The 24,092-nt window shown below is 39.7% G+C and overlaps 1 protein-coding gene across 2 annotated transcripts; it reads right to left on the bottom strand.

Annotated features, from left to right (window-relative positions):
* Positions 1-524: 524 nt before the first annotated feature.
* LOC142833434 (cytochrome P450 2J4-like) lies at positions 525-20,096 on the bottom strand. 2 transcript variants are annotated; one of them, XM_075944829.1, is made up of 9 exons: positions 19,738-20,095; positions 14,621-14,783; positions 11,681-11,830; positions 11,142-11,302; positions 9,925-10,101; positions 7,592-7,733; positions 4,188-4,375; positions 3,967-4,105; positions 525-704 (listed from the first exon to the last, which is right to left on the bottom strand). In XM_075944829.1, the coding sequence occupies exons 1-9, from the start codon at positions 19,945-19,947 to the stop codon at positions 526-528; spliced, it is 1,509 nt and encodes a 502-aa protein (XP_075800944.1). In that variant the 5' UTR covers positions 19,948-20,095; the 3' UTR covers position 525. The 2 variants fall into 2 exon arrangements, with proteins under 2 accessions (XP_075800944.1, XP_075800945.1); XM_075944830.1 differs by lacking the exon at positions 3,967-4,105 and having other exon boundaries at positions 19,738-20,096.
* Between the last annotated feature and the right edge of the window lie 3,996 nt (positions 20,097-24,092).

The raw sequence follows: 24,092 nt of genomic DNA on the forward strand, positions 1-24,092 counted from the left end.
GATTGGGGATAGAGCAACCTTGTCTTGTTTCCTTATGGAGTCCTACAACAGAAAGTGCTTTACTCTGTAAGATTTCTCAGTTCTGCATTTTATCTTTTCTACCAGATGGCAAGATTTCTTCTCTTATACCCCATTATATTTTTTTATTAAAAATATGTATTGATGTTTTGCATGAACATCGGAAGTGCACATTTATGAAGGAGGCAAGAAGTGAACTGAAGGTACAATTTTATGATATGACTTTATTGATTTCCATGCTGTTTCTAACCCATCTTTCAAAATTACAACACTTTTTTTAAGGAGGAACTATCATTATCTTTGCAACTCCTAGATGAAAAGATTTACAAGTAACGTATCCACCACCAATTTAGAGCACACAGCAATCTAACATGGATCCAATAACCCTAACCTAATCTTTGCATCCTTCCCTTGTAGCCTTCCTTCTCTCCCTTCACATCCAAGCAGTCCCAGTGGCTCAGAGGATTGCTAGGTAGTTCCTGTTCTCCTTTCTCTTTCTGTCTGACTTCACAATCTAGGGACAGCGCAGAGATGGTGGTTGGCTGGGGAAACGGGGATGCCAAATCTGGACTTCAGGCTCAGCTTCTCATTGACTGGAGGCTTGAAAGTAAATTTTTGCACAAGAGCAGTGAAGAAAATAAAAAGCTCAGACCTGGCCAATTGTTCACCAAGGCAAGCTCGCTTTCCTGCAAGAAATGAAACAGAAGACGAGATACTTTCTTAGTTGGCATTAGTACCTTCAGGGACTGGCATTTCCATTTTGCTTCATCAATCTTGAACTGTCCTGGGACTTTGTTTCCAGCTTTTTATTTACGTCTCATATGTGTTTGAATGTGGAATATTCCACTGTAATTGGAACTCCAGGATCAAAGGGGTGGGGGGAGTGGGAGTGAAGTGGGAGGAGGGGAGGAAGTAGGAATTTTTATTGGTATTATTGATAAAGTAATAAAAAATTAAAAAGGCATCCTTTCTCCAACCTTACTTCAGTTATGGAAGGTGGCATCTTGTACTGTGAAAGAGACACCTGCTCTTTCTGTGTAGAATATGATTTTCTAAGTAGCTCCTTGTTTACCTAATGGGAAGACTGGGGCCATGATTATCTGCTCTTTGGTCAGATGTCACTTATGTTGCATGGGGTTCTCTTCTAGCCTCTGTTGCTGATTGATTTTGAGATTTATTGTTGGGGAACATATGATGGTAGAGTTTAACACATTCTTCCATAATTAGTGCTTTAATTTTTGTATGCAAACTTATTTTGAGACTGTTAATAAATTAATCTTCATCTACTTGTTCCTATTTGTATTTCTCTTCCAAATTTTGCACCTGGCTCCTGATTTTGACATTAGAAAATCTATCACATCTCTCATGTATATACATTTCAGTTCTTAATAAACTAACCTTTATTTTTATTATATTATGTGAATGTTTTGTCTGCATGTATGTCTCTGCACCACATGTGTGTAGCGCCCATTGTACCCAGAAGAAGGGGACAGATCCCTGAGATGGTTGTGAGCTGCCATGTGGGTACTGGGAATTAAACCTTGGTCCTCTGGAAGAGCAACCAGTGCTCTTATCCCATGTCCCATGTTGACATTCCAGTGCTACTCACCCCCTCTATATTAATCACTCAGGTTTACCAGTAAGTGTTACAGCCCATTGCTAACCAGCACTTGTTTTAAAAACCCCAAACATTTCAGACTTGATCACTCAAGCTGATGTTTCCTGCTTTTTGAAGGCAGTATATTCCAAACATATAGGTTTTCCTTCTCCAAGACTAAATTTTGTCATTTTCCATACGTCTTGGTTCTTTTTTATCAAATAATAATGTATAATGCAATATGAAACACCCGGTCATGATGCTTACAGTGTCACTTATGGAGTTCCCAGCTTGAATTAATCACTGCTCTGTCCTCTATTCTGTCTCTAGAGATCTTGATCACCACCAATCAGAGCACAGCATGAGATGGAAAGCAGGGGAGCAAAGATTCTCTAAGCCACTGACCTCATGTGGGAACCCGTGAGCAGTAACAGGTTCTTATTAAATGATGCAGTTTGTGATGCTAACTCATAAAAAGGACACGAACAGGGAAATCTTCGAATGGATGGGCCCATAACTCTGGGGACAAGTCACGGTCTGGATGTATCACAAAGAACTCTAAACTACAAATAAGAACATAAGACCCTGTTCCGTCAGTTCTTGGGAAATGTGATCTTGAAAAAGAAAGGACACTCTTCTCTCCTTTATGGAATCTCTTTATGGGGTGAAAGTAAACATTTATTCCTTTTTTCCTGAGTATTAATAACTGTAATAATGTGGTGATTATCTGACACAATTGGACAGCTAAATGAAGTGTGTAATTTAGAGTAAGTAATAACCTTCTTAATAACAGCACCTGTGGGTTTCTCTGTGTTGCTACTTTATTTTACAACTTGTATAGATGGGAGAATTCTTTAAACTGAGTGAGGTAAGAGGCCTCTATGGGAAGTGGGTTTTGCACTATAGTGAGGGGAGGGCATGTTCATGGGAAGCATTAGGCCTGGAGGAACATCTTCCTGGGGGAGGTGTGTTGTCTATTCTCATTCTTCTCACCATAGTCCTAAGAATTATCACACAAGGCATTTATTTTCAATACAAAAAGGAAAAAAATTCCTAGTCTTTCAGTATTTCATTGACCTGACTCATTGAGTTAGAGAAGTAGAATAAGTGAAATGTGTGTCTGAGGTTTGGTTTTTATAATTTTATATTATATATTCTATTACAATTTTTATAAACAGGAAGAATGGACAGAGTCTCTGTATCTCATCAGCTTTCTTATTAAAGTGAGTTGTGAACAGTGAGAGAAGGGACAGACAGTGCCAGATGGGAAGACAAAGAGGTCAGAACAAACCCAGGGCAGCCCAGCCCCAAGAAACACCAGCTCTGGATCAACACTAGCTGTGCAGGCAAATGCAGTCTCCTCCTGGTCCGAGCCTCCACATCATGAGATGTGACACTGCATTAGATAATCAGGCAAAACTTAATGATCATATCAAGCATTTCAGTGTGCCTTATTGCAGCATTTAGGCACCGTCTGCAGACAGGGTTAGGAAACATAAGCTTCTGTGTGAGGAAACCTGGTGGACACTGAGCTCTGGGAGAAGCACATTTGTCTAGGTCTGTGTCCTTTTCTCTGCACTGCTCATTGATTGCAGCTTGGAAGGCTGCAGTTGGACGCATGCTCCAAGGGGCAGCTCTGCTTCATCTCCTGTCCCACACTTCCTACTCTCAGGTTCTTTTTTTTTTAGGTTAAAGCTTAAAACACAGTTATGAAATTAAAGAAGTGCCAAATTACATATATAAACCAATGTCTAGAATGTACCAGAACGTTTGGTTATTGATTCCACACCACTGCCACTGAAGTCTTTAATAACTTGCCTGGCAGCACGCACAAGGGAAAAAGTCATCACTGCATTTATCCTGCGTGTTAGGTGGTGTAGCAGATGCACGTACTAAGTACATTTAACAAAGGGGGTTGAATTTAGAAAGATAAGACATATTCAGGGATTTTTCATGGGATAGAAGCCTATTCACCTAAGCAAATGCCAGTTAAAGCTATCTAACAATTAAAAACCCCAAAATTCATCCCTCTTCATTGTCAGGAGCCATCCCTTAAAAAGGTCTTGTGGCACACAAAGTGTGTACACAATGGCAGGAATTCGGCTTGGTTGCTTTCAGCAAGAGGCAGGCCTTAGGTCTCTGTTGTCAGTGAGGTAGAAAACAAAACAAAGGAAGTTGAAATTCCATCAGAAGCAAGGAGGGATTGACACTGTACCTGTGTGTGTATGTGGGTACTGACTGAAACCAGCTGCAAAATGGAGATATATGGGGAGGCCCAACTGTATGGATTCCAGAAAGAAGAGAAGGGATAAGGTGGAGCTCTGAACCCCCTCCTGCTCATCACAACTCACCCATTGAGAAAGGCAGAAAGGATTCTCTCTTCTTAAACTCTCCATTCTCCAAAAAGTGCTCTGGATTGAAGACATCTGGGGTGGCCCATTCGTTGGGGTCCTTGTGCAGTGCAGTCAAATTGGTGTGTAGTACGGAGCCCTAGGGAAAGACTCAAATAACGTATGGACTAGACACACAGAGGGATGGAGGTTAACAAACTTCCATTCCTTAGCCTACTTACCTTGGGCAGATGGAATCCCGCCAGCTTAGTGTCCACTGTCACTTTCCTGGGAACATTTAGAGGGACGATATTTGCCATTCTCTGCACCTCATGGACAACAGCATTGGTGTAGGGCATGGAGTCTCGGTCAGTCAGGCTGGGCTGCTTCTCCTGGCCAATCACTCTGTCAATTTCAGCCTGGACTTTTGCTTCAAGGAAACAGGAGGCACCATTAAGCTTTAAACATTTTTGTTTTCTTCTAAAGATGTTTTTCAAAACAAATATGCTTTTATTTCATGTAGTGTCCTGATTGTGTGGAAATAAAAGTTCTCTACCCTTTAGAAAACCTGATTTAGAAAATGTAAACTCTATAACTTTCTTCAAACCTACAGCATAAGTATGAATTTCTGTATATCCTGAAGTGACTAAACAGCATGTCTATGGCTAAACTCCTATCAGTGTCTATTCAGACTTCTATAATTAAATACTTTTTACTGAATAGATTCTCACCAATACACTTTGGTTTTATCTACATGAAGAGTCTAGAAATACTAAGATAAGGTCATCAACAGATTTCTTGTCTTATAAGAATCAATTTCCTCTGTCATAGTTGGGGAATCTTTGTTGTATCATCATGCCATAATGTGAAGAGAAGCCATCTTGCTCTTCGTTCTTAAGCACAAATTCCCTTCCTAACAAGTAATCACCTCCTCACACCATCACACTGGTCATTAAGTTTCAATGAGTCCATAGGGAGGACACAAGCACTGAGACCCCTGTGTATCTGCAGACTAATTTCTCAAGGATATTTGCTGTCATGGGCAGTGAATTGCAATGTGTTTCTGGGCAGCTTTGATGGTCAAACTAGCAATATTTTATGAGCGTTGGTTTCTTCATCTAATAATTGAGAGGAAATAAACCTTATCAAAAGGGCATTTTGAGGTTTACATCGCTATAATAATTAAAATAATTGGTAAATGCTTCCTATCAATATCATCACTATCTTAGAGCAGAAGAGACTCAGCTGTTTACTGGCTTCTTAGCTAAAGAAGTCATTTCCCAGATCCTTAAAGAGCAAATGTGACTGAACTAAAACATAAGCAGACATGGTGTTTCATCTTTGGGACAAAGCTTGTAGAGACAATGTCCCCTTCCTTCTCCAGGTCCCTCCCTGGGGTGCAAAGGAGGTTCTCATGGGAGCCACTGCAGAGTCTGCAAGCCTCATCTGAGCTAACCACTGCCACAAGGTGAAATGAATTTGGAACTCTAGGTCCTTTACTAGGTCCAGCATGGTTCTTTCTCCAGAGAGAAATAAATGTCTAACATTGGCACTACTGTATATATAAAAGAATTAAATGGAAATAAATTTCATATAATGTAAATCAGATCTCAAAAACTACGATGATTTTGAGTTAGGGTAAATTTGAGTCCTTGATCATCTTGAATTTTCAACACTCTCTTAAGCATTTGATGTGGACTGATAATCATAGCTCATCAGCCAATATTTAATTGTGCATTGATAAAATTCTAAACATATGTTGAGGGATATTTGAGATACTGTGAATCCCAAGTTTGCATTAGTGTTAATTAAATAAAATAAACCTGAGGTCAGGAGGCTGAGTTAACAACTAGTTGACAGGAATGTAATAGTAGATCATCAGCGGGCATCTCAAAGAGATAGAGAGATGCACCAGAAGTTTTTGGGAGGAGTTTTGTGTGGTTTGGCTTTTTTATTTTGGTGAAGTAGAAGCATGAGCTTTTGGGAGACACTAGCTATGAGGGAAGGTAAGCTAGTTACTACTCAACCTCTCTGAGCTAGCAGAATATCACAATTATATTAATACATATTATATATGTAATCTGTATCTATATTATGCATATCAATATGCTCGAGTTTTACTTCTAAACAGAATGATAGAGATGTAGTTAAAGCTACCTTTAGCAGCAGTGGCAGAGCCAGTGCCTGTGGGAACAGAATTCCTGCAGGCTGTGCCCTGAGTGGCTGGGCTACTGACACAGAAGCAGGAAGGTAACTGAATTGCATCTGCTGGCTGTAAAGGCAGTAGATTGAGGAGCAGCTACTGTGCCGAAGTTGAAACAACACATTTATCTATTGTTGTGTAAGTAATGGCAGGACCAATGGATCTTGCAAAAAAAAATTACGTCTTCATAATTCTTTGTTTATTCCTCTTGCATTCTATCTTCTATGTCTACAAATTGAACTACTCTAGAGAATTTGTATGGGTAAGTCTGTAGAACCTTTGGCTTCCATATTCATACATCAAGATGTTTTCCTTGAGGGCTGAACTTCTGTACTAAACTTTACTCATGGCCCATTGGTATCCTTGATGCTTCCAACTCTTCAATGCTGTTAATGCTACAAAATGAACATGAATTAAATGACTATTAATTAATATATTTGATGATGAGATGATTTAGCACTTATGACGAAATCTGATGATAATGTGATTGTCCTTAGGAACCCATATTATGGGAACGGCCAACTTCTGTAAATTGCTTTTTGATCTCATCATATACACAGGAGAAGAGAGCATGCAAGTGTACACATACACAGACCAAATTAAAAATATAATTCAAAAAGCTTTTAAAAACTATACTGATATTCTGGAATATTGGTTTTAGAGATGAGCCTGAACAGTGACACAGTAGGCTGTAAGATTTCTTTAAAATGCACCTTTCATTCAAAAGGCATTTTAGATAATAAAAAAGGAAGGATGGTTTTCTTTGCTTTATGTTTAAAAACCTCCTATGAGTGAGTACATGTGACAATTGTCTTTCTGTGTATGGGTTACCTTACTCAAAATAATGCTTTCTAGCTCCATCCATTTTTGCAAAATTCAAGATGTTGTTATTTTTTTGCTGTCCATTGTGTAAATGTACCACATTTTCCTTATCCATTTGGTCAAGGTGCATAAACAAAGAAAACCACAATCCCAGAGAACTTAGACAACAATGAAGACATTGAAAGAGACTTATGTAGATCTAATCTACATGGGAAGTAGAATCTCCTGAGTAAATTGGGAGCATGGGAAACTTGGGGGAGCAATGGAGAGGGAGGGGAGAGGCAGGGAGGGGAGCAGAAAAATGTAGAGTTCAATAAAAATCAAGAAAAAAAGAAAAAAATGGAAGAAGGGTGTGAATCAATGTTGTATGGTAATCCACTCTTTGCTAATACATACTACAATGTAAATTGACATCTCTCCTTTCTCCTGGACTCCAAGCTTGTTGAAGGTACAGACTGCAATATCTACACTCTTGAAACAATCATAGTCCTCACAGAACATGTGCAGGATGTGCTGGTTCCCGAGTGCACATCCCCTCACATACGCTCCTCCTCCTCCCACTCCCCCATCCTGTCTTCTGAACCCATTCTGCCTTGGTTAGATGCTGTCACCACATCTCACCTTGGATTTCTGGGTAGACCGCCATGTAGAGCAGAGCCCAGCGCAGGGTCGTGGATGTTGTCTCTGTTCCAGCAAGGAAGAGGTCTAGAGTGCTGCAGATGAGGTTTTCTTCATTGAAACTTGTAGTTGTTTTGTTGGGGTGCTAGAAAAGACAGTGTGTATTTGTTCAATAATAAGATTTTTGACTGTGTTGTAACACTGATCCACTGAGAATGAATTACAATAAGTCATTCAGAATGAGGCTGTCTTTGATATTCAACAGCTGACTTTGCTGATATCAGAAAGATGAATATCAATTTTCTGTGTTCATGATTCTCCAATCTGCATCATCTTGCAAAGTCAAAACTGCACTGATTCCATCACTAGTTCTTTATTACAAACATCACCTTTCTCACTTCCTCTAGAAACATCAGTTTGCTAATATTGCTCTTAATAATGTTGTTCTAGTACCTGTACTTCATTCATATGGTAAAGGATTTACCTCCTCCTCCAGGCATAAATTTGTTTAAATCAATATTATACCAGGAAGATGAAATAAGAGAAAAGATAATAAACACACACACACACACACACACACACACACACACACACACACACACACACACACACTGTGACCGAGGCAGAAAAGGAGCCCATAACCCAGTGAATTGATGCTTCTATGACAGATTCAGTGATATGTATTTGCCAGAGGCCTACTCGGACTAATAGGATTCTACATTTTACAATGTGATTTGAATTCAAGATGTTCCCCCACAGGCTCATGTTTTAAATACTGGTCCCTTGCACTGGTAGTATTTGGGGAAGTTCTTAGAAATAGTAAGACAGCATCCAGCTGATGGGAAGGATTGTAGCTCCTAGATTTACACCCTACCCATGGTTCCTTCCTTGCTTGCAGTTTCCTAATGAACTGTGATGTGTAAGTCTCCACCATAGCTTTCTGCCCCATAAGCTGAGCTGCTTTGCCACTTACTTTGATGAATTGAAATGTTTTGAAACTTGGCTGGACAACATTTTTGCTTTATTCTCTTTGTGCTGCCATATAATGTTGTCACACGGATCCAAAATTCACTAATATGTTTTCACAGTTTCTTCTTGCCTTGGTCTATTATTGAATAGTGTTCATATGGAGTCCAGTGTGTCTATATGAATTATAAACTCTACCACTTACTTAGCTGAAGTTTGTATGTTGCAATGTGGTTTGAGTTGGGGAGGGTAACCAGTCCTGGACCAATGTATAATGAAATAAAGCTCTGAAATTTAACTGCTACTTATATTTCACATCTATCTTTTTTCAGATATGGGAGAAGGACCAAGGAAGCAATTTATAAGGAAGAATCTGGGCATTTCCAGAATCTCTAGCCAAATTAAGGGTGGCGAACCCTTAATTTCTAAAAACTTCCAACAAACCAAAGTTATATTACCATACATTTATAAAACGTTACTCCTGTGATGTAGGAGTGTTTTTTCTATGTGTTACTTTCATTGGTTAATAAAGAAACTGCCTTGGCCTTTCTTTAATAGGGGAAGAAATAGGGCAGAAAATTCAGTGGGCCGAGTAGACAGAACAGAATGCTGGGAAGAAGGCAATGAGGCAGATACCATGATTTTCTGACCCGAGATGGACGCAGGTTAGGATCTTTCCCAGTAAGCCACCACCTCGTGGTGCTACACAGATTACTAAATATGAGTTAAAGCCTGATGTGAGAATTAGCCAATAGGAGGCTGGAACTAATGGGCCAGGCAATGTTTAAAAGAATATAGTTTCTGTGTAATTATTCTGGGGCTAAGCTAGTCATGTGGGAGCTGGGTGGGACTAAAAGCAGGCCTGCTTGCCTCATCACTACACTCCTGTGTTTTCCTTAAAAAGCTAGATTAAGGAAGGATCTACAGAGATGTTCATCTTGTCATCTTTGCCACCATGGAATGCTACTCAATGCACAAAAATAGATCTTCAAAATATGATCCATTTCAGGAGGAAAGGTTATCCTGAGTTATTCTTAGGAGAGGGGCCTCCAGGGTTAGAACAGGAGAAATGAGATGTAAAAAGATCAGAAAAAAATGGTGATATAATCTCGGCACTGAAGATGGAGCAGAGAACCACAGCAACAAACATCAGTGTCCCCTAGGAGATGGGAGACACAAGGCAATGATGTTTCTATTGTTCCCAAAGTTGGCTGCCTGGTTGGCAGGATTACAGGACCGATCTAGAACTATGAGAGAATAAATCTCTGCTATGCTAAATCCCTACCTTTGGGCTAGCCTGCTTCTCAATCAATTGGAAGCTATTCAACACCACCATTTCTGTAAGAAGATACAGGCATTGTCTTCCCCACCTTTGTCATTTCCGTGAGGAAAGCATCAATGAAGTCTCTTGGCTCATCAGGGTTCCAGTCTCTGCGGTGATTTTCAACTATATCAGATATATATGATTTCAGTTGTCTCCAGGAAGCTAATGTTGTTTGGTGTGTTCCAGGAAGATGTTTCATCATCCATGGGAAAATGTTATACAACTAATTAGGGAGAAGAACATGATCATGGAGACAATATAAAGTCACTTTCTGTTTCAAGATAGTGTAGACTTTTCCTCTTGATCTTCTACTGGAACTGTGGGAATATCTGGACTGTTGTTTTTCTTCAGACCCATTGGTGGACATAAGGTAGTCTCTGACCACTTCTCACTGGTCAAATTCTTTTCACTCTAAGACATACACTGATATAACATTCAGTAGCTGTCCTAATTCTGATTCTAATGTCATCAAAGACACTGAAGGGTCAAAAGATGAAGGCGGCAGGAACTGAGAACAAGCTGGGAATCATAGATAAGAAGAGATACTCCCACCTGCAGTGGCTACAAATTGAGCTTATCAACTGAAATTAACCCCAGAATTTGATATTTCTGAGTCTAAGATTATGAGATGGATCATGGCGCTAACCTTCGGTGTTTCATTGCTGTAGAACTTAGAAACTCTGATTTTCCAGGTATGTATGTGACATGCAGTAGGATATTCCTGCAGCATAGGGATTGTTACTCAGGAAGCCCTGAATTTCTGAAGGCAGGAGTTATAGATTTGCAAAAGTTGTGAGTCTTTTCTTATATTTATTTAATTTTATTTCTCAACTTTTTCACTACTGAGCAATATATTTGATGCCTCCCTTAAGCTGCTTATATTTTTCTCTTCTCCTTCATAACATTTCTTTCCACTTCCTCATTTTTGAACCTTGCTTCTCATCTTTTTCTCCGTTTCTTGCTCTCCTCCTTTTATCTCACTTATTTACTGTTTCTGGCTTATCTTAAATAATTTTGTCATCATAGCAAATTACATAGTAGCCTTCACATTTGCATTTCAACAGAGATGTACTAGTGAACTAACAATGATTTTAATTATATTATATATATATGTGTGTGTGTGTGTGTGTGTGTATGTATAATTTAATATTTTTGCCAGAAAAGTTTGTTTCCACTTCTAAAAAGAAAAAGATAAAACCTATTTGTACTTGAATTAGCCCCAGTCCAATTTTCTCCAAATATAAAAGAAACTAGAATGCCTACCCGGACCATCTTTGAGGAACTCAAATACATGGCCTCATCCAGTAACCTCAGCAGCTTCTGAAACTGACTGTCATGGTACTCAAAACGCTCCCCAAAGGTGATGGAGCAAATGATATTGGAAACAGCATTGTTGATCTTGAAGTGAGGGTTGAAAGGCTGTCCTAGAGGTAGATCAAGAAAAAGATGCATCTTTTGAAGATATTGGTTCGTTAATTCCACATGACAGAGAAACATACATACTAGAGAGCTATGTAAGAGGCTCTGGATTAGCTTGATATGAGGTTTAACATGCACTAAAGAATCTGTTCATATCTGGGAAGCCAGACAGGTGACCAGGCCTTAAGGCAGCAGCGAATCTAATGACCATCTGTGTGATTAGCTACAAACTCTGGGGCAAGGTCATGGCTACATGTTCACTGTTCAATGCTCAGTGCTCAGCACAGTGCACAGTCCAGGACAAGCACTTAGATACTTAGGTGGATTCTGTTTAATGAATGAGAGGGCCAGAGCCTCCCACCCCTGCCCTGTGGAATGCCCACCTTCCTCTTCTTTTATGACCCCTACAAGGTGTTGAGCTTCCTCCTGCATGCGCTGCTCTAAGCTCTTCTTTCCCAACCCAAAGTTCCTCAGAGTCATCAGAGCGAATCTTCTTTGCTCCTTCCATGTCTGACCACTGGAGAAGATCAGTCCTAGAAAGAAGCAATACAGCGTTATGGCATTGTGATTCTGATTTAAAACTATCTGACAAACGGGTTGGTCACATGTATGATGTAAAGAAGAAGGGCCAATAATGGACTTGACAGCTGTCTAGAGAGAAACAATAGCAGAAAGCAAGGAGCATAGTGGCTAGCATCTCCTGGTGGCTTACAGCATCACTGTTTTGTCAGTATTTTTAATATATTCTTCAATTTTAATAATTTAGAAAAACACAAAAGTTATTGCCAGAATATTCCAGATCTCTTACAATATGCAGAAAAAAGAGATGCATGGGCAAAGTAAAAATTTTACGGACCAAGGTAACTAGGTATTAATGAGGTGATGAAATCCAATTCTCCTCAGAACCAAAGCATCTACACTTTGGGTTTAATATGTATGGGTGTGATGTATACACACCCATACATACATACACACACATATGTTTCTGTGTTGGTGTGTCTTATTATCTATATCAAGCAAAATGCCAGGAACCAGTCCTGTTATCACAATCTGTACAAGTTGTGGTTCTCTAAAGCAGTGAATCTCAACTTTCTGATGCTGCAACCCTTTAATACAGTTCCTCATGTTGTCCTGACCCCCAACCATACAATTATTTTTGTTGCTAGTTTACAACTGTAGTTTGGTTACTGTTTTGAGTCATATTGTAAATATTTGGTATAGCAACAACCTAGTGAGCATCTGAATGGGTTGTTCAATGGCCAAGGGCGTGGTGCCCCAAGGTTGAAAACCACTTCTCTTAAGGACTAGAAGTGACAGAATGGATCTAGAGACATTAAAGCAGTATTTATTAGACTGGTGTATAAGGTAGTCAATGGAAAGGCCAATAATGCTATGATTGTTCAATCTATGAGTCTGGATATCTCAGCTAGTCTTCTGCATACACTGGAATCCTAAAAAAGTATATTCTCATACCAGTGAAGGAATTCTTCATCAGCAGGATAGCTGAACTTGCCAGTGAAAGGGAGCCCAAGAAAAGCAAATGGCAAAAGCTTCCTTTTTCCATGTCCTTTTATGTGGGCTACCAGCAGAAGGTGTGGCCCAAATTTAGAATGGGTGTTCTGATCTCCAGTGATGCAGATTTAGGGTATTTCTTCTCACTTTAGAATTCCAAAGAAGCAAGACTCCTCATTTGTTTGCCCAATTTGGATGATTTTGGTTGATTTCAAATGCAGGTAAGTTGACAACCAAGTTTACCCATCAAACTGCTAGTGAAGTTTTCTCAGCATCCTTATCTTCTGGTATCTAGATCATGGGGTCATTTTGATATCCTTTTGGCATGCCTGGACTTGTGTTTGTAAGGCTTTAATGCCATCACCCTGGTCTAATTCATAATCTAGTTTAGCAACTGGAGTGTGTAATCTTCCACCCTTCATATCTAAAACATGTTTCTTAATGTCTTTGCTCCACTCTCAATCTGATATCCTAAGATCTCCTCTGTTTTAAACCACTGAGAAGTCTTCCTTGCTGTTAGAATAAAAATCAGTATTGTGCTCTTTCTGATGGAGGTCAGAAGTACCAAGAGCGCTTAATTATGTCCTTTGAATACCATGGTTGCAACACTGGATGTCTTTCCATTCCTCAAGACATCTCTCCTTTTCGTCCATTCAAGGATATAATATCCCCTTGACTAATTATTCTTTCAGGTCATTAAATGAGTATCATTTACTCAGAGAAGACTTTACAGAATCCTCATACAATGTTAGACATCTTTGACTAAACACCTTCTGCATTGATACTGCTTTACTATTTAATCCCTGGCATTAACTTTTACTGTGCTGACTGGTTTTGTATCAATGGCACATGAGTTAAAATTGTTCTACAAGGGGGAGCCTCAATTGAGAAAATGCCTACATAAGAAGATAGGGCTGTAGGCAAGGCTGTAGGGCGTTTTCTTAATGAATGTTTGGTGTGGGAGGGTCCATCCCACGTGGTTGCTGTTAACCCTGGGTGGTGCTCCTGGTTTCTATAAGAAAGCAGGCTGAATAAAGCACGAGGAGCAAGACAGAAAGCAGTACTCCTCCACAGCCTCTGTGCCAGCTGCTGCCTCCAGGTCTTTGCCCCGAGTTTCTGTCCTGACTTCATTTTGGATGAACAGTGTATATGAGAGCATAGCCGAATAAACCTTCTCCTCCCCAAGTGTCTTTGATCATGGTATTTCATCACAGTAAAGTAACCCTAAGACAGATGTTTAGCATTCTGGTTCTTACAACAGACAGCACAGTGAATTGACCTAGACTTATCCTGAAGAGTAATTAGAAAGGGCCTAAGATGCTGTTTTGTTGGATTAATAGATTTCAAATTCTGTGTTCAACTGATGACTTATTTCACAATAATATAGCATAGTCATACTAACAAATTATAATGTTGGCTAGGAGCCTAGACATCTGCATTACTTTAATGATACAGCATAAGCAGCTATAAGCAAGATGAGGTAGAAAGAAAAAGCTGACTCACATCCATTTTCCTATGGGTGACATGGGAAAATGAAAGTGAGCACAGTTTCTGGCTGTGTTTGTGTGCTGTGGTTACTTCCTATTAAAGTATATAGAATTAGTTTTTCCAAATATGTGATTTACCTGGTCTCTACTAGGACACACTATAAACCATCTTATGGGTGCTTTCATTCAAGCAATGTGGTACCCAGCACCAATTAATGATGGCATTTCATGAAGGTATTGGCTTATGGATACATAAGGCACATGGGAGCCTTTTATGTATCTTAAAAATTACAATGCATATCTGACAACACATAAAAGTCTTACCATTTTCAGTAAAGACAAGACTTTGCAGTGGAAATTGAGGGCGACTCATAAAATTTTCTTCCAGGTGAGTAAAGGCTTCTTTGATTAAAGGCAGACTGGTTACAATCACTGAGGACATGAATCCAAAATCCAGGCTGATAACATTCCCATACTTCTTCACAAGCTGAAACATATTTCAACAGTTAGTGGCGAGTGTGCTCAGACATATGTCTGTCATCCCTGGATGTGTAGCAAATGGTAATCATATTGATAAGTCTTTATTTCCTTGTGAATGGTACATATTTGTATGTTGAAATGAATTTGATATTATTTTCTTTGAAATGTGCTAAACGCTAATCAACTTCAAGAATAAGATTCACCAATACAAATTCATTAACAGGGATCAATGAGTGGATGATATTATAGTGTGTATCTCTGTATGAAGAATTTAGTACAAAGATTTTAGCAAATAAGCAAATTTTCTAACTCCTCATTCTGCAGTCTAGGACAGGCAGAACATGTGTATGCCACTGGGTAAAGACCAAAGTGTGTCTGTGTGGGTTTGCTGGAGGTAAGACAAAATAAGGAAAAAATATTTTTGCATTCATTGTGTGTGTGTCTGTGTTTGTGTGTCTGTGTGTTTGTGTATTTTGTATGTGAAGGGTGGTGTTGCACAAGAGTATGTCAGTGGACATCTTTGGGGAGTCTGTTCTCGCCTCTCACCATGTGGGTGAGGTGATCAAATTCAGATTACCTCGATGGCCGGCAAGCATGGAATTCACAGTAAATGAAAATATCTGTTGATGGCTTTTTTGTATAAATACTATGATAACAGAAGCAATAGCAAAATAACTGTTTATTTAAATATTAGAATGTGATTTAGAAGAGGGCTCTGACAATAGAAGCAACAAAAAGATGGAGGGGCAGAACCCAGAGACAGTGCTGATGGGCTCATGCAGCATTCATGTCACAGAATCCTGGCTAATGTGCAAAAATTGACCTGGGTTCTCAGGAGTCTGCTCTGATAATATATAAAAGATGAAAAAAAAAGGAAAAGAAAGAAAATGGAATGAGCTTCAACTCATAGAAGACGTCTTAACAGTGATTTGGAATTTATTGAGTAATTTTATACATACAACGATCATAAGAGGCATATTCAGGACAATTGTATGTTGGGGTCCCATTGTTACAGCTAACTTGAATCACATGCTAATATCCATGTTGTATAACACAGCCCACTTCAGCCTGCCAAGACTTTCTCTTACTTCTGTAATATTCTTGTAATAGTTCTGTGAACTACTACAGAGAAAGCTAAGAGTCTATGAGATGGAGGGAAGTAGAGTCCCCACATGCTCAACAAGGAGCCACCTTCTTCACTTTCCTCATCCTGTTTTAAATGATGTCACTTTAATGGATATAAAATATCCCATCTTCACTAGATGCTTGTTAAACATTCCTTCTAGGCACAGCACAACTGGTGGCATCATTCTATCAAAGGCTAGGCCCAGAGCTGCCCATCCGTCTAGATTTCATATGATATCACATGATTGACAGAACATAAGACTTATTGGACCATAGATTGTCCTGTGTTGTGCATGTCATGCTAAGCATTTGTTTAGTGTCTCTTGAGTGAATGAGTCGGTGAAGAAATATATCTAGTTATTAAAGGTCATTTTATTCTCTCTATATATACTGAGTTTTTGCATTGAGTCAAATCATGTATGGTTCAAGAACTTATTTTGCCATTACCCCACTGAACAACCTGGAGAAATCAGATTACCACTTTCTTCAACAGTGGAAAATGGAATGTTAAGAGATGATTGCTAATGTGAATTCGTGTTTGCGTGTCATTGTGGCTGAATGAAGGGAGCATAAACACAAAAGGGAAAGCCATGCATCAGTTTGTGGGGTTTTTTCCTCATGGCAAGAATTAAAATTTAATTATGCCTAAGTTGCATCATTTAACCTCATTTGATTATACACAGATATCAAATGGTAAACCCATAGGTAATACAAAATAAATAAATGAAAAATTATTGAATTGGCATGATGTTTCCAGCCTTAGGATCACCATGACCTAATTCTTTGACATAAGACATATCACCCAACCTCACATGACTGTGTAGCAAGACATAGATCTAATATTTTTACCCTGACAAGATTAAATAAAAGCATGTCTTTTTATTTTTGTAACTTATGATAGAATTTGCCAGAAGTAAACCTACACCAAAATTTACTTTGTTTTGGCCAAATACAAGAAAAGTAATTCTCAAAAGGCCAGAGATTGTTTTAACTTTTTGCTTCTAAGTCCCATTGTCGAACACAATCAAATGGGGGCAATCAAGTTGTTACAGTGGTGAGATTCATGGATGTCATCTTGTCACTTGCTATGTGTCTCTCCTGGGCTGAGTCTGTGTGAGAACTGCTGTGAAGAGACTCTCCAAAGAAGCCTGGGAGAGAATTCTGCTTCCCACCCTTCTTTTGCAGCAATAAGGACTTTCCTTCCCTATGGGACAATTACTGGAAGAGCGCTGGCATTTACCCTCCTGTAGTGAGTTGCAGCTGCACTATACTGATGAGGCCCTTCAGTTTACAGCCATCTTCCTTCTTGCTCATGGTGCTAAGATTAAGGAGGCAAATGTGCCAAGCACACACTGGGGTTATTCTGATTCACAATGAAAACTCTGAAATTTCCATTTGAGTTTCTACTCACATAAGTGAGGCCCTGGAGCCTTAAAGCTAGCTGGACAAGTAGAGCATGGTCCTAGTGTGTACATCAGTTTACAGCACATGACACACAATGTCCAGTCTGACATTGCTTAGTTCATTCACTAAGACCCAAGAGAAACTCAATTTCTTTGAGATGGCACAGATGTTGGAAAGAGGGGAAGAAATAAATATTTCAAAATGGCTATTATAAAATTATTCCAAATATTGGGAAATATTAACAGAGAAAAGAAAGATAAGATGAAAAGGCATCAATTTGAGGACAGAAGCTGCCATGGCCTCTGTGGAGATCTGCACAGCAGAGCTTTTCAGAGAAGCAGTGCAGAGGGGAGAGGCAGCTCTCCCATGCACAGCACAGAGAAAGCCGATGGCAAACAGCAAGACCCAGCACCATAGATGTCATGGCTGTGCACCAATGTCCTGAAAACAGGAATATGTAGATGAGACAACAGTTGGAAAATGATGGAAACTTCCTAGTCTGGCAAAATGCAGGTCATGTAGATTCCAAAAGCATAAAGCCCAAAATAATACAAAGCCACCACAATCAATATGGAAACTGAATCTCTTGAAAGTAGAGAGACAAAACAACAACAACAAACAAACAACAAACAAAACAAAACAAAAAATGTTTAACACTTATAGGGAAACCACAAAGGCCAGCAAGTAGTAGGAGAACATCTGAAATTGTGAGTGCCTCTGATCATCAACCTAGTTGTCTACAATAGGGGAAAGACAGCGTGGGAGGAAGGGAAAGGCATTCTGAGGAGGGGCACAGCTAAGAGGTTTCCTTCTGCTACTGTCTCCTCTGAAGGTTGGAAGAAGAATGTGCTTGAGGTCAGAAAGGAAATGATGAACTTGAAAGGTCAGAGAAAAGACAGCTATGGGAGGATGATAAGGGGCAAAGACAACAGACTCCTGTGCCTTTGAGTCCCAGCTGCACTGACACTGCAGAGCAGGCAGTGTGGGATGTGTGTCTCAGTGAGTGGGGACAGCACCTGGGGCAGTGCATCATACAGGGGAGAGGGCTCCCCCATGTCTGTAGTCGCTGCACTTCACACGGAAAATGGTGTTAGCAAACTCTCATAGCTGTGTGTGTGTATTGAGTAACACAGAACAGATGCTGGGAGGACAATAGTAGAGATGTAAAGAGAGAGAAGATGAATAAAAAGGCATCTACTCGGAGAGTGTCCAAGAAACCCGTGTGGCAGGATAGGAAACCAAAAATGAAAGAATGAAGGCAGAGCAAACAGACAAACCACAAAACAATAAAACATTGAGTTTAAATGCTTACATGTAAATTGTAAACAGACATGTTCTATCTCTCCCAATAGATGATACTTGAATAATAAAATAATTGCTCAAATATATGCAGTCCAGATGAATGCAATTGTAGTATTACATGTCTTTAAAAATAAAAGAACTGAGAAGAAAAAGCCTTTCACATACTGACCAAAGGGGAGGTTGCAGGGTGTAAAAGATCATAGAAATTTCAGGAAAAACAATTTTACTCTGGATAAGGAGGAAAATTACAAAGCCACGGTTAAGTCATCAAATAATGCCTGCCAATCTCAAATGTCACTGTTTACACAGAACAAACTACCCAATTTAATCAGGGAGAGCTTCCAGAACTGAGTGGAGAAATGGTCACTCTTCCAGGGGAATTCGACACTTGCTTGTGGCTTTCTTAGTGATAACATCAGTAAGTGAGCAGTCACAAGGATGTATAAAAACTAAGGCTCAGTAAGAGAGAGCAACACCTAAACCAAACTTCAGTAAAGAGGAGTAGAACACGCCCCTCCCCCCACTCCATTTTTTTTTTTTCCTGAGAAACATTTTAATCAACTAAGATGAGACCTAGACTTTCCCACACTTCTTAAAGCAGCAGGGCCTATCTGTCTCTATCATCATTTACTGTTAAATCATCACACAGACGTCGATATATTTAAAGAATTCAAATCACACAATGTGTTCTCTAATCTAAACAGAATCATCATCTAGGAAGTATGTCATTGAAAGAGAAGAAATTCTCCAATTATTTCTCTCCCTCCCTCCCTCCCTCCCTCCCTCCCTCCCTCCCTCCCTCCCTCCCTCCCTCCTTCCCTCCCTTTAACTCTCCCTCCCTCATACCCCCTCTCTGTAAGACAGGGTTTTTCTGTGTAGCCAGGCTGTCCTGGAATCGTGCTGTAGACTAGGCTGGCCTCACACTCACAGAGAGCCACCACAACTGCCCAGCTGAGCTGCATATTTCTTACAAGTGCATGTTTAGAAGGTATTTGTCCTGGGCTTAGGGACCAGAAACATGAGCCTTGGAGCCCTGCCTGCCCGCCCACAGCCCCCAGTTCCCAGACATTGCAGATCCACCAGCTCAGGATTAGGTAAGCTCAGAGCCAAACAATCTTGTACCTTCCTACCTGCTGGATCCCCATGTGCGGCTGCTCCATGTCCAACTGCAGTAAGTTGCCTATGAAGGGCAGGCGTTGCGGACCAGGCGGGTAGTTCTTGGGGTGCTGTCTTTTGAGGTAGTCAGCCAGGAACAGAAAGGTGACAATAGCCAGCAAGAGAGTCCGGAGATGGAGCCCTGCCCAGATGGTGGTCACCAGGGAGCCCACGGCAGCAAGCATGGTTGGTATCCAAGTGGACTCTTCAGAGAAATGAGGGTCTGAGCTGAGGCTCAGGGCTCCTAATCTTATAGCGCTTTCAAATAATCTACTCCAGTCCTCTTCCAATGACACTCCATCATATCCCTTGGAGGCCCTAAGACACAGAGAGCACAGACACCCCGCCTTTATAGGCCAAGGCTCCCTCTGTAATTAGAGGGCTTAGCCACTCCCTCCAGTTGGATCAGGTCCTACTCCTAATGGTCAGAGCTCTTTGCCCTGCTCTGTTGCAAGCTTAACTAGATAGACCTTTGGAGTTGTGGCTTTTCCCTTCAAATAACAGTTACACTAGGCGCTGAGAAGAATTTGGGTTTCATTTGGTAATTACAATTTGTACTTATTAATAAACTACTTTGGTACTATGTACAGGGTTTAAAAATCCAAGTAGCTTCTAGAGAGTCCATAGATGCACAAAGCTGTCACTGAAGGTGGATTCTTTGTCGTAAAATCTGATTTTTGTAGCTTATTTATTTATTTATTAAAGATTTCTGCCTCCTCCCCGCCACTGCCTCAAAGGGAGACCAAGATATCCAAATGCAGGTCAATTCTTGGACTACATGCAGATCAGGAGTCCCCTAGGATACTCTGTGTCATCTAATATCTGAAGAAACATGCAGGGCAGAAATATTATCAGAGGATGGCAGGCTGAGAATACTTGGGCACTACTGGTATCTGTGGTGCTTTAGATGAGAACTAGCTCTCTTAGGCTTACATATTTGAATACTGGTTGGTGGTGGTGATTGGGAAAGTAATAAAACCTTTAGGAGGTGGAGACTTGCTGAGTGAAGAATGTCTCTAGGGATGGACTTTGAATAAGTTTATAGCCTTGGTCCACCCCACTTTGTTCTCTTTGTTTCCTTCATGTTGATGAAACTATGATTTCTCCATTTCTTGCCCTGGTTCCAGCTGCTATGTCTTCCCTATAATATTGGAGACTCCCTCTAGAAATATAGCCAAAATAGACTATTTAATGAGTAATTTGTCTTTGGCCACAGAGTTCTGTTACAACATGGGAAAGTAACTAATATTGATACTGGATTTGGACTTTTGATAAGAAGTACATTCATTTCTTTTTGGAGATTTGTGGAAAATATTGGACCTTGTAAAAAGGAAAATGATTTATTACTATAATTAGAGCTCAAGAAACCATTTTTTTTTTGGTTTGTCGAGACAGGGTTTATCTGTAGCTTTACAGCTTGCCTGTCCTGGAACTACTTTTGTCGGCCAGGCTGGTCTCAAACTCACAGAGATCCTCCTGCCTCTGCCTCCCAAGTGCTGGGATTAAAGGTGTGCACCACCAACGCCCGGCAAGAAACCATTCTTGTACGAGCCTAGAGGACTGTAGTCCTGAGTATAATATACAGTGGTGGTTTAGCTCAGGAGTTCCAAAGGGAACCAGAGTATGTAACTACTGCTGAGTTATAGGCCATTTGTATATTTTGTCAGAATTTGGCTGCCATCTGCCCTTGTCATAAGAACTTGTATGAACCTAAATTTAAAATCAATGGATTTATTTTTCTGAAAGAAAAGATTTCCCAACAGCACAATTTTGAGTCTGTGGATATTACTGTATTACTGACAACTCTTACATTTATATATCATGAAAAGGATTAACTAGCCCAGATATAAGTAAAAAAAATATTTTCGAGAATAAAAGAACATTAGGATGCTTAATGATAGATTCAAGACATTTGCTGAGAGAGAGAAAGAGAAAGAGAGAGAGAGAGAGAGAGAGAGAGAGAGAGAGAGAGAGGCTGTAATAGATAAGGTTAGTACTCTAACAGAGAGGCTTGTTGCTCTACACTTAAATAATGGGAAGGGTGTTGGAGAACAATAGACCATCTAGTAATTGGTCAACCTATGTAAGTAGAAAGCCTAAGAGGTTGGTTGTCTCCCAAAGGCAATTTCTTAACAAGGAAAGGTGGAGCTAATTTAGGAAGATAATTCCCACCACATTAACACCAGAAGCAATCAGACGTGCCCCTCAGAATAACACAGTCACGGAAAGGAGGGAAAAAGTTGCAAAGCCAAGAAGAAAGAAATTAAAGAGGTTACTACGCAGTGGAAAGACAGTTCATGATCTAGAAAAATAAGTGTTTTGAAATTGGGTATATTATCAAAATTATCTGTGTGATCTCCTTGAAAATTCCAATACCCATATGGATATATGGGGAAAAATTACAAAATTCTGTGGAAGCAAAAAAGCTCCAGTAAATCAAACCAATGTTGAATATAAGAGCACTTGATAAAGGTATCATAGTACAATTATACTACTGAGTCATAGCAGCAAAATAAACATGGTATTGCCCCAAAATCTTCATGTAGAACATAGAACAGAATAGAGGACACAGAACTAAATCCACACTGCTACAGACAAATGATGACATAGGCACCAACATGCTAGGGCTGGCTTCATGTCCTGGATAAGTCAGTTAAACAAAGCAATTGACAGTAGAAAGCAAGGTGGGAGTGGTGGCTCATGCTTTTAGTCCTAGCACGTGGGAGGCAGAGGTAGGTGGATCTCTGTGTGTTCGAGGCCAACTTGGTCTTAAAAGCGAGTTCTAGGACAGTCAGGGCTGTCAACCAGAGAAATTATGTCTGTAAAAATTAAAATCAAAAGCAAATAAAGAGTAAAAAAGCAATCAGAAAACAGTAAAAAGCAGAAAATAGATTTATTTAATTTGGTCACAAATGAAAGAGAGACAGAGAGATCTTTGTAACTCCCACTCTTCATCCATTATTGAGGTACTAAACAGAAGCTAATGTTTAAATACAAGGCAAGAGATGTGGCTAGCTAAGTGTCTAGCCAAGATATGGCTTCACCCATCATTGTCTCAGGTTGAAGTTCCTCAGTAAGTTCAACTGACAAGTAGTAAATCTTTCTCCAGGAGATGAGATCATTTTCTGGAAGCTAAATTTCTCCCCTGGACAGACTCTTAAGTTTTCAGATTTGTCTTTTCTAGTAGGCCATTCTTTGGCTAATTCTAATGTCTTGGGGTTCATGGTTTCAATACTTCGATATTCAATGGCAGAGGCATAAGTGTCTCTTTTGAATATATTTATTCCTGGAAGACATATTCGTGGAATGTGCAACAAAGAGATAAGTAACCTATGAAGGGACAGTGCAGGAAAAAACCTTTGTCTGCTATTCATTTAACAGTGGGTTAATTAACAGACTATATAAAGTATTAATAAACCAAAAAATAACCCAATAAACTGAGCAGATGTGTCTCTAAAAAAGAAATACAAATGATTAATAAATATATTGAAAAAGTTTCAACATGTTTAACCATAGGAAATACAAATGACAGCGGCACTGAGACTCCATCTTGCCCAAGTCAGAAAGTCTGCCATCTCTAAAACAAAAGCAACCTTTGCTGGTGATGAGCTGTTACTGGATTTGTGAGCATTGGAGGCCCAGGCTCTGGTGACGTTAAGACTCTAGCTTTGGTCACCTGTCTTAAATAGGACAATTAAGCAGACATGCAGAAAAAGGAGATTCATTCAATGTGGGTATGCTGGGAAGAATGGTGAAGAGATCAAATGATCATCTTTGTTCCTAACATCAGATTAAGTTTTAAGTAGAAGACAAGAAGTGCTCACTACTAAACAGGCTTGGCCAAGGTTTAATAAAGATATTATACTATATTTTGTGAAGAAAATGAAGACAAAGACATTACATTTTTTTTCCTGAGAAGATGTAGGACAGCAAAGGATGAACAAAGTACTGCTCTAATGATGTCCAACTTGTCAAATCTGTGTGATTATTGGGCTTTAAACATTGTAAGGTCAAGAGTATGTAACAGTTGACACTCACAATCAAGGAGGAACAAAATGATAGAAGTAGTTGCTTTTATCCAGATCTAACCCAAGATCATCTCTGACTAGTGTGGGTCTGAGGACCGACTTTTGAAAGTCTAAACCCACAGTCAGACTATCTGCAAGTGGAGGCACACAATCTGAAACCTTAATGAGTGAATGTCTTCCCTGGTATTTTTTATTACAGGACACTTTTTATCCCCAAGTCTGAGATTAGACTAGATTTCAGTGCAGAAAAACAGCATGCATTTCTATTTTAAGGTTTGGGTCAAGATGAAAGAGTCTAGGGG

Source organism: Microtus pennsylvanicus, chromosome 13 (genome assembly GCF_037038515.1).
Source record: "Microtus pennsylvanicus isolate mMicPen1 chromosome 13, mMicPen1.hap1, whole genome shotgun sequence".
Lineage (NCBI taxonomy): Eukaryota > Metazoa > Chordata > Mammalia > Rodentia > Cricetidae > Microtus > Microtus pennsylvanicus.

What these genes read in the sequence shown, in the direction of transcription:
- LOC142833434 (XM_075944829.1), bottom strand. Translation starts at nt 19,947, where the DNA reads ATGCTTGCTGCCGTGGGCTCCCTGGTGACCACCATCTGGGCAGGGCTC. An exon ending in CGCACATGGGGATCCAGCAG is followed by an intron (nt 14,784 to 19,737) that starts GTAGGAAGGTAC and finishes AATATGTTTCAG; the next exon opens with CTTGTGAAGAAGTATGGGAA. An exon ending in CTTTCTGCCTTTCTCAATGG is followed by an intron (nt 705 to 3,966) that starts GTGAGTTGTGAT and finishes CATTTCTTGCAG; the next exon opens with GAAAGCGAGCTTGCCTTGGT.